Below are 10,808 nucleotides of genomic sequence, written 5' to 3' on the forward strand. Positions count from 1 at the left end.
CAGGCAGGACCACAGGCTTGATGGTAATTCAGTAGCAGCTTGGAATCCCAGCCAGTGGTGGTTGTTACCAGGAGCAGGATCACCTGGGGAAGAGTTTTGGAGCTGCTGCACTGGAATGGTTGCACAGAGCCACTTGCAAGTCAGAACTTTTCCGTGTAACACAGAGGTGGAAACTGTTTAGAAATAAGTCTTTTAGCTTTAAAAAAAAAAAAAAAAAAGGCAAAAAGGCAATTTGTTGTATTGGAACATTTTCACAGTGTATTTATCACAAAGCTCTGGGCACTAGGTAGAGTAGTAGAGTTAGAGACTAATTAGACTGTGCATGTCCTGCTTTCAGCTCTACCAGCTTTTGGAAAACCTCTTCCTTTTTCTTGGCCTCCTCTTGAAAGTTAAGGTTTCCTTTAAACTCTTAAATAAACTCTTCTGGAAGATAATGAATAATAATAATGACTAAAAAAAAATCCCCAAAACCACCAGCAGAAATTCCAGTAGTGTTCTGTCACAGCTGGTGTTTGAAACATGACAGTAGCTCACTTGCAGGCTGCATGTGGTTGGACAAGTGAAAGGATATTTGAAAACTGCCAAAGCAAAAACATTTGAGAAAATTTTATGCTTTTACCTGCTTGCTAAATATGATCTGGGCTAAAAACGCACAGATTGGTTAAAACTGACATTCTGTGCAGATCCTCCTCTGCTCTTCCAGCTCTACCCCTTTTTTATTTCTTCTCTTTTGCCTTTAAGGGCTGCTCTCGCTTGTGAGCAGCAGCAGGGCTGGGAGTCATAGCATATAGAATGGCTTGGGTTGGAAGGGACCTCAAAGATCGCCCAGTTCCATCATCCCCACCGGTGTTTGGCCTTCTGTTCATCAGCCAACATGGGTTTTGTGTTCCCTGGGAGAGAGGACACCTGTGCAGGGAGCAGGTGGGGATGGGATCTCCTCAGCTGCGCCTGGGCACTGCTCTCCCTCCTGGCAGGGTCTGGCTCCCTCCGTGCCTGCGGTCAAAGTTCTCGTAGGTGCAGTCTGGCAGCTGTGGCCTGGCAGGAGGAAAAGGGAATAAGGTGAGGACACATCCCTGGCTGCTCTGGGCTTTTTAAGTGGCTCCAGCAAGCAGCTGAGGAGTGTTAGAGCAAGTGTTTGCGATGCTCCGACTCGGACTGTCCCTCTGCAGCAGGGGGTCTTTAAGGGTCTGAGTTGCAACTGATGTTTTACATCTTAAAGCATCCAGAGCAATCTCCGGCACCCTTAGCATTAACTGCTGCTGCTGTCCTGCTGCTCAGAGCCTTGGGAGGTTGTGGCAAATCTCTCCTGAGAAGGATCTTCTCATGGGAGTGTTGGTTTTTAAGCTTTCCTCTGTGTAGGTATCTATATCTATATCTATGGTGCAGTGTCATTTAGACCCTGATAAATCAGCAAACCTATACTTTTTGCAAATAGTCATTACAAATTTGACTGTAGGATTAAATTCCTTCTTGTCTCTTTGGCCATGTCCTTACATTTGAATGTCCTGCTGAAATGGCCCTTGTTCCTGGCTAAGGTGAGGGAAGGAAAGAGACATCATGTAGGAGTAACTTGGGAACAGGATATTGCACAGGGGTAACTCAGGCTGGAGACATCACAAAGAGATAACTCAGATTGGAAGGGAGCAGCCCCAGGCAGATGTTACATTGACCTCAGATACAGCTTCTTTACTGTTAGACTAAGGGCTGTTTTGTTTTTTTTTTTTAGTTAATTTTTTTCCATCCCTTTCTAGCTTGGCCACCCCAGCTGTCAGTATTGTCCAAGATCAGCGTTTTGCTGGGTAATGGGAAATGCCAAGGATCTGTGGGAGCACAGTGTGGATGCCAGCCAAGGAATCAGGCCCTGTCACACCTGACCTGGGTCTCAGGTGGGCTCTTTGGTACCTCCATACCTTCCTCCACTCTTGGCTGAGCTCATCAGTTTTGGTGTGGGCACTTTTTCTTCACCAACTCCATCTCCTAGAACGCTTCCATCAACACTGTCTCTGCAAAATCCTAAACATCCACTGATCAGATTATGTGACCAATACATCTGTTCTAGAGCAAGCAGCTGTCACAAGTATTGAGGCCATGTTACTGAGAACACAGCTGCGGTGGGCAGGGCACGTCTCCAGGATGAAGGACCACCGCCTCCCTAAGATCTTGCTCTATGGTGAACTTGCCACTGGCTGCCACATGAGAGGAGCCCCGAAGAAAAGATACAAGGACTCCCTGAAACAACATCTCAGCCTTGGCCATATTGATCACCATAACTGGTCACTCTGACCTCCAATCGGGAGACCTGGAGACACACCATCTATAACGCTGCTGATGCTTTTGAGAAAGCACGCAGGATCACCCTTGAGGAGAAAAGGCAACGCAGAAAGAATCGTGCCTTGCAGAATTTACCATCTAAGGAGTCTTTCTGCTGTGCCTTTTGCAATTGAACATGCCTGTCTCGTATTGGCCTTTTTAGCCACCAGTGTCCTTGTAACAAATGTGGGTAGAGCCCTTCCCAAATCTCCGTTCGCGAAGCCCAGCCATGATGATGATGATGAGAAACTGGGGTCCAGAGGGAGGGGAAGGTTTCTCTTCCATGGTGTCAGTACAGACATCCCCTCACCTATCCCTGGGATGGATGGTCCACTGTTTAATGTGGCACCATAGAACCACAGAATGGTTTGGGTTGGAAGAGACATTAAAGCTCATCTCATCCCACCCCCTGCCATGGGCAGGGACACCTTTCAGGTTGCTCCAAGCCCTGTCCAGCCTGGCCTTGAACACTTCAAGGGATGGGGCAGCCACAGCTTCTCTGGGCAGCCTGTGCCAGGGCATCACCACCCTCACAGCCAGGAATTCCTTCCCAATATCCCATCTAACCCTGCCCTCTGGCAATGGGAAGCCATTCCCCCTGTCCTGTTCCTCCATCCCTTGTCCCAGGTCCCTCTCCAGCTCTCCTGGAGCCCATTTAGGCACTAGAAGAGGCTCTCAGGTCTCCTTAGAGCCTTCTCTTCTCCAGGTGAACCCCCCCAGCTCTCCTAGCCTATTTGCATGCCTGACTTCAGCCTTCCAACCGTGCTCTGGGCTTATGGCACACCTAAATTTCCAGTTGTTTTCTGGTGCAGCATCTCTTTGCCATTGCTGCCCCAGTCCCTTGTCCTCACATCACTGGGGTCTCTCCTCAGCTGTGCCCAAACCTTGTTGCCTCACACCAGCTCCCCTGGCCATCAGCCCAACCCTCTCCTTGTCCCAGGAACCTGCTCTCAGGCCAGAGAATTGTTACCAAGACCACAGACATGCTGCATTTTCACCCTTAACCAATTCCACCCTCCTGTGGGATGACATGAGTAGAAGGCAGGACATCCTTACCTGACCAGGCTGGATGGAGCGGAGGAGGGACCTGTGGAGTGGGAAGGATGATGTGGGTTAGCAATGAGGTCAGACTGACCTGGGGAGCCAGGACTGACCTGGAGCTGTTGGGAAGCTGCACTGGGTGGTTGTGACACTGCAGTGACTGGGGAGAAGATCTGATGTCAGGCCTGTGGCCCTCTTCATGGGTTTGGGAACTAGGTACTGGAATATAAGGAGGGAAAGGTTTTTGGTTGGTCTGACAGCTTCTGCTGTTCAAGACAAGTGGTGGCTTCCATGGGTGTGACATCAGACTGTCCCTACAGACGAGTCACAGTGATCTCATTTTGTCCAGACTGAGAGGCAGAGTCCTGTGTCCCTCTTGGTCCTCTCCTGCCCATGCCACTGCACAGCAGGAATGGCTTCCTGGGATGTCTCATCCCTGAGTCCGTGAGATGATTCTCATCTCCTGTAGGCGGGGCATTCCCTGCTCTTATGGCCTTGGAGTTGCTGGGAGGTGGGGTTTCACCAATGATGGGAAAGCAGAGGTGTGGTCTGTAAAATAAGGATGCCCATCCCAGGGGATTAAACTGTTGTGTGGGATGCACCAAAGGTAAACCTTGGCCATGGGCTACAGGGGAAGAGGAAGTAATTAGCCTGCTCCAAGGCAAAAAAAAGAATTACAAATCTAGTTGTGTAGGCAGTGTGTTCTCCACTAATTGCCCATCTGTTAGTTTATTAACCTTTCTCCTTGGGCACAGAAACTCCTGCTCCCTCTGTCTTTTCCAAGGCCCCTTCCCAAAGGATACCCTCTGTCAGCAGGCTGAGACCAGCCAGCCACGAGCTCCCTCTTACTTGTACTTAAATTTCCCACTGGAAATGTCCTTCTCCTAGGGTGGAAAATTAAAAATCCTTAAATAAAAAAAAAAAAAAGAAAGAAAAAAACCCACAACAAACAAACAAACCCAACCCCCCCCGCCTGCCTTTATCTGCTGCACCCACCAGTGGGTACCAGTGAGATGAAGGGAAGTCACGGCACTGACCTTCTCTGGAGAACACAGTGAAGCTCAGTATGGCCAGCAAAATGAGCACCTTGACTCCCAGCGGCACCAGGACCAGGATCATGAAGAAGGAGCTGTCGGACGCCTTGAATTTGTAGAAGTACACGGCCCCCTCGGCCCTGCCGTGGCTGTTGACAGCAGTGCAGGTGTATTTCCCGTCGTGGGTCAGGTACCGCAGCTCCTTGGTGACGCGGTGGCTCGTGCTGGTGGTGGAGGTGAGGTTGGGGTAGGGGGGACCAGTCCAGGTCAGGGCAGGTGCTGGCTCCCCCTCGGCGGTGCAGCGGGCCTGGAACGTGTGATCCCTGTTGGAGCTGACCGTGATGTTGATGATCCGGGGGGCAGCTGCGGGAATGGCGACAGGGGAGGGAGGGAAAGCGTGTCAGGCTTCAAGGGCAGGCACAGCACAAGGCATCTGGAATGAGCTCTTGGTGGACCCTGAGTGGGTTATATCGGGGTAAAACTGGGTGACAGGTGCTGGTGGGTGAGGGGTTGGACATGACCCAGTGATGGGAACTTACAGCCCAGAAAACCCCCGTGCCCTGGGCTGATCCCACAACGTGGGCAGCAGGGAAGGGGGGGATTCTGCCCCTCTCCCCCCTCAGGCAAGACCCCCCTGCAGAGCTGCCGCCAGCCCTGAGGAACAGCAACAGAAGGATGTGGAGCTGCTGGAGTGAGTCCAGAGGAGGCCATGGAGATGCTCTGAGGGCTCGAGCCCCTCTGCTCTGGAGCCAGGCTGGGAGAGCTGAGGGGGTTCACCTGGAGAAGGGAAGGCTCCAGGGAGAGCTCAGAGCCCCTTCCAGGGCCTAAAGGATCTAGAAGAAAAACGAGGACAAATTTTTTAGCAGGACCTGTTGTGATAGACAAGTGGTGATGATGTTTTTCAAGTAAAAGAGGGGAGATTTAGATTGGATCTAAGGAAGAAGTTTTTTAAAATGATGGTTCCCCAGAGAAGTTGTGGCTGCCCCATCTCTGGAAGTGTTAAAGGCCAGGTTGGACAGGGCTTGGAGCAACCTGGGCTGCTGGAAGGTGTCCCTGCCCACGGCAGAGGAGTTGGACAATATAAGCTTCAAAGATCCTCTTCAACCCAGACAATTCTATGATCCTATGAATGCTGGGATCAGCCCTTCTTCCTTATTTTTCTTGGCATCTTCTTCCCCTAGATTTCCTCACCCTGCCTTTGATGGATAGAGGAGCAAAGAGATCCACGCAGCAAAGAGTGGGTGTGAGGATGCTCTGTTTGTGCTCTTTTTTTTTGTACTCCATTTGTGTTTTATTCCTGTAATGCCTCATGCAGTTTTCTGAGCTTCAGTCAACTCCAGCTGTTGTGACCTTCCACGATGGCAGAAGGCAAAGAAGTGCCATCCACCACGTAGGCACAGGTGGTGACCTTTTTATACTCACTGCATCTCCACGTGGTTGAGGACGTGGCAACCATAGTGGTCTCCACAAGCCTCTCTTGGCTGTTCCCTTGGTCTCTGACCTCCAGGGCACACACGGATGGATCCGTTTGTGTGAGTCCTTTGCTCAGTGCCTGAGACTTGCCAGATTTGGCAGATTACTGTTGTAGGGAAAATTTCCACTTCTTGCTATGACCTGTTTTTGATGTTTTTCTCCAACCCTGTAGTGACCAGGTCACTTTCAGGTTGGACATTAGGAGGAATTTCTTCACAGAGAGGTTGGCCAGGCATTGGAAGGGGCTGCCCAGGGAGGTGGTGGGGTCCCCCATCCCTGGAGGTGCTTAAGGGAAGACTGGATGTGGCACTCAGTGCTCAGGTCTAGTTGACATGGTGGTGATCAATCAAAAGTTGGACTCAGTGGTCTTGGAGGTCTTTTCCAATCGGTTTGATCCCGTGGCCACCTGTGGTGGTTTGGGCTAGGCCTTCCTTGGTGACCGGTTTGTAACCAAGGAAGGGTCTAGATTTACCCAGTATTCCCTACGATTTTTACATAAGCCAGATTATAAGAAGAGAGGAGGAGAGGCCTTCACTCTCTTTCCTTCCGGCGGCTTGGGGGTGCAGGTTCCCTGCTGTTGAGTCTGCCGTGTTGGGGAGCGAGGCCTGGTTGGGCCTTGCCGACCTTGGGAGACAGAGGTTGCCGGCGATCGTTCCGGAGCGACTCTCGGTTGTCCAGGGGAGTAGTGAGCTATTTTTTCTTTGCTAACTTTTTAGTTGTTAGATATTGGGTCTTGGGATATCTATATATTTTATTTTAGTTTTGTTCCCTTTCCCTTCCCCCTTCCCTTTCCCTTGTGAAATTGTATATTTTAATTGTATATAAGTGTAAATATATTTATATATCTCACTTTGGTTGTTTCTCTCTCTCGTTTCGGGTTTTTCTTAGTTTTTTTTCTCCCTCTTCTCCCTGAGGTTGGGGGGGGGACGGGGACTTCTGGGAAGCTTCAAACCATATCACCACCCAACAGCCAGTGTAGGTTCCTGGTTGCTTTTGGGTAACACTCCCATACCAAGATAGGGCCACTACTTTTGTGTCCTGCATTTGTAGTGTATGGGATTGTGTGACTTAATGAACATTTAAATATCAATTTTGTAAAGGTCAGTTGGTAAAGACCATTTCAAGGATGCAAAATATCAAGAGAGATACTGTTGAACATGTCACTGTCAGTTTAGTCTGCTAAGGAAGTGTAGCTGCTGTGACCAAGCTTGTCTTACCCACCAATGCTCTCCTCTTAGCTCTCCTGACTCATTTAGTGCATTTGGTTCCTAAAGGTGTTGTGAAAAGTGAAGGGAGCTACGTGAGTGCCCTTACAGAGGAAGAGCAGGAATTCATTTTTTTTTTTTTACAGGCTAAAAACCAAAAATATCTTTTGCAACCGCCTACAGCACATCTTTCCCCTTGTCTGTGTAATGCAAGAGGAGTTTCAGGTGGTGTGTCGTATGTCTGTGTGTTTTGGTGTCTAAATTAACTTTTTAATCATTATTTAGCCCTTCCCAGTCATATTGTCAGGGTCCATTCCCAAGCAAGGTACAGCCTGGGTACTGTGTCTGTGTGTGTTATCATTCCTTATGGTATTAAAGTCTGGACAGCCCATGAGAGACAGGTCTTGCTGTCATCATGCCCTGGTCATGCTGTGTGTGGGTGTTTAGGACCCAAGGGAAGGAGAGCCTCGACTGTGTAGAACTTCCCAAGAAGTAACTGAGCTCAACCTCAGGACCATCTGGATGTCCACAGTGCACAGCAGGCATAAGGAAGTTCTCTCTCACAAGCAAAACCATCCAACCTCATGACATGGGTAAGATCTGAGTGTTTCCAAGGCCACTGAGTCTGTTTCCAAGGCTCTCACAGCTCTCCCTTATCTGTGAGCTCACAGTTAAGGGAGCAGTGGCATTAGCATTTGACATTTGTTGCTCCGAGATGTTTTTTTTAGGCTGTTTGTTTTTTTCAGGCTGTTTGTACCCTTATTGTTTCCTGCATCCAAAGCGAGATGCCCAGGTTTTGGAGCTCTAACTCCAGCTGCCAGAGCCTCGCTATTTCCTTACCAGTTCTGTTCCTATTCCCTCCCCTGGATTGAGGAAGACAGTGAATATTCCCTGCCCAAATGCTCTAAACTGTCCACTGAGCCAGAAGAGCCAGCCATTCGGAAAAACGTCTCAGGTAAACTCCTGTTACTGTCCCATCAGTTTCCACACCTTGTGGCTCTTGTCTTCCTACAGGATGGCTTTTCCTCCCGTGGCTCTCATGCCCTCTTACCAATCAAATGTGGCTTTATCCCACTCCTCTTACCAATCAAGTGCAGCTTTATCCCACTCCTGCTTTCATACTTGTCGTGGATGTCTCCGGCCAGCTCCACTCTGCAGAAGTATCTGTCGCTGTCGCTCCAGGTCAGGTTGTCAATCCTGATGGAGAGGTCCTTGTGCCGGGGGTTGCCCAGCAGTTTGTACTTGTTCTTGTAGCTGATGGCAGTCTTACAGAGCTCGCTGGTGCTCTGGCTCACACACTTGAACACTATGGTGCCGTTGTAAGGCTCCTTGATCCTCCAAATGGCAGTGAGAGTCCGGTCAAAGGCTTTGTAGGGGTGTGTGAAGGTACAGGGCAGGATCACCATCTTCCCAAGCTCACCAGTAACATCAGATGGGACGTGAACGGACCAGCTGTTGGACTGCACACCTGGGAGCAAAAAGACATCATAGAATCACAGGATGGTTTGGGTGGGAGGGGACCTTAAAGACCATTTTGTTACACCCTGCCATGGGCAGGGACACCTTCCACTGGACCAAGTTGCTCCAAACCCCATCCAACGTGGCCTTGGACACTTCCAGGGATGGGGCAGCCACAGCTTCTCTGGGCAACCTGCGCCAGGGCCTCACCACCCTCACAGGGAAGAATTTATTCCTAATATCTAATCTAAATGTCCCCTCTTTCAGTTTAATATATAGGTATGTCTGTCTACCCCCTGTCCTGCTAGAATCAACAGCTGTAGCAGCAGACTGTGGTCTCAGAAACATCTGTGTCTATGTTCCTGTCTTATAAAACTCACTTGACAGCTTCATTAAATCAGCTCTCCCCTCAGTAGCTGAGAATACCCATAAAATGTAAAGGTGCCCTGTAAGCAATTCCAGCCCTGGTCTAGCAGGCTTCACCACGTTTTGTGGGCATTCAGCTGTCAGATTAATCCTATAGACTCAAAGATAAGATTTGTTTTTTGTTCCTGTGTCTGCTGTCCACAACACTTGACAAATACATCGGGGGCAGTGCAGCTTGTATTAATCTATTGTGCACAGCACAATGGACAAAGGCCATCCCAGGGCTGGTTCTCTGCTGTTCATTTATTTACCTGGAATCAGCTCCAAGCCAGTATTTTGATTACTGAGATCTGGAGTCGGGCTGCCCTGTCTTTCAACAATATGGGCACCTTTTCCTGCCCAGGTAATGTCATATACAAAGCTACAGGACTGCAGGAGCTTCAGGAAGCTCGTGGACTTTAAGCACAAGGACCTGGCAATGAAAACAGAAATTGCTATTGTTTTCAAGTTTATTTGTCCTTGTTCTAGTTATTTTACAGCATGTCACTGTAACCTTTACTTCTTGAGAACTGCAGATCATGTGCTTTTGAGTACCTGACTTGCTTTTCTCTGTCACCTCTTTGACTTGTTTTTTTTTTTTGTTTTAAATCTTGAGCAAAGAACACTTTATTTTTCTAGCACATAAGCCTCCCCTTGTCTTCCAGATGAAAAATAATGTTAAAAATAAGTGCATCTAATGTTACCAGCTCCACCCATTTCCATGGAAACACAGTCTGCCTAGTTATGAGTGGAGGGAGTTGTCAACATTCTGTGTATAATTTACTCTTAACCTTAAAACTTCAGGTCTTCCATTATTCCTTTTGCTAATATCCAGCCTCCATTTGTTCCTGGAATTGAAGCTCTTATAACAGAGAGAGAGAAGTTCATGGGAAAATAGCCTGCACACCTCACAGAGGGTAACTCCCAAAAGGAGTTGCAGGTCAGTGCACCTGCTGGTTGTCTATGGGAAGGTTGTGAAGACAAAAACAAGAGCTGCAGACCACCCCAGGCACCATCCTTGCTCTAGCAAATGCTGTTTGACAGTGTATCTAAGCAACTCCCATCAAGTTTAATGGAATTTAAGTGCATGTTGAACTTAAATGTGAGCTTAAGTGATCAGTGGAACTGGAGAAAATTGTGTCTGCTGCATAATACCTCCTAGGAACGTGAAGCAGCACTTCTGGGTGGGGATGGAAATCTACCCGACAAATCTGGGGAGAAGTTAGATGAACTCCATGCACAAGTTAAAAAAACCAAAGAAACACGCAAACCACCACCCCCACAATCACAACTTGAAACCCTCTCTGACAACTGCTGAGCCAGGTCTGAATTTTTCCAGTGTTCTCACATGCACCTGGAATTTCAAGATCCTTTTTAAGCGACGTGATGGATGGTGCAATCCTTGGAGAGTTTGTTGCATTAGGCTGATGATGCCCCTGGCACTTTGTCTAGAGCGAGGGGAAAAGCCCTGATCAGACAAGGATTGGTAGCAATCTCAGCAAAGCTCAGAACTCACCCTTCCTGGAGATGCACAGGAGAACCAAGCCAAACTCTCTCATGCTGGTTGACCTTCTCCCCTGAGGTGCATCAGCAAACCAGAACTGCCTCATTACATCTGAGCTGATGGCCTTGCAGGCACAAAAGGTTTTTCCAGGGCTGGAAGAAGTTGTGGTTTTCCTGTCCTTGGAGGGAGTGAGCTGTTTAGCTGAACTAGCTCTGAGTTCAGATATTAATAGTTCTGTGGTCAGTCATATGAAAATTACACCAGAGGGAATCAGGGCATTACGATTTTCCAGCTAAAGGAAGGGGTTTGCAGGTTGGGGCTGCAAACACCCACACCAGGTGTGTGATGGGGCGGGAGGGAACTGCTTTCCAGTGCCAC

General features: G+C 48.8%; 1 protein-coding gene across 1 annotated transcript; it reads right to left on the reverse strand.

Annotated features, from left to right (window-relative positions):
• Positions 1–257: 257 nt before the first annotated feature.
• Positions 258–10,485, reverse strand: SIGLEC15 (sialic acid binding Ig like lectin 15). Its single transcript, XM_017819756.1, has 5 exons — positions 10,443–10,485; positions 8,148–8,531; positions 4,389–4,748; positions 3,367–3,397; positions 258–1,035 (listed from the first exon to the last, which is right to left on the reverse strand). The coding sequence occupies exons 1-5, from the start codon at positions 10,483–10,485 to the stop codon at positions 939–941; spliced, it is 915 nt and encodes a 304-aa protein (XP_017675245.1). The 3' UTR covers positions 258–938.
• Between the last annotated feature and the right edge of the window lie 323 nt (positions 10,486–10,808).

This window comes from Lepidothrix coronata, unplaced genomic scaffold (assembly GCF_001604755.1).
Source record: "Lepidothrix coronata isolate B3197 unplaced genomic scaffold, Lepidothrix_coronata-1.0 Scaffold77, whole genome shotgun sequence".
NCBI lineage: Eukaryota > Metazoa > Chordata > Aves > Passeriformes > Pipridae > Lepidothrix > Lepidothrix coronata.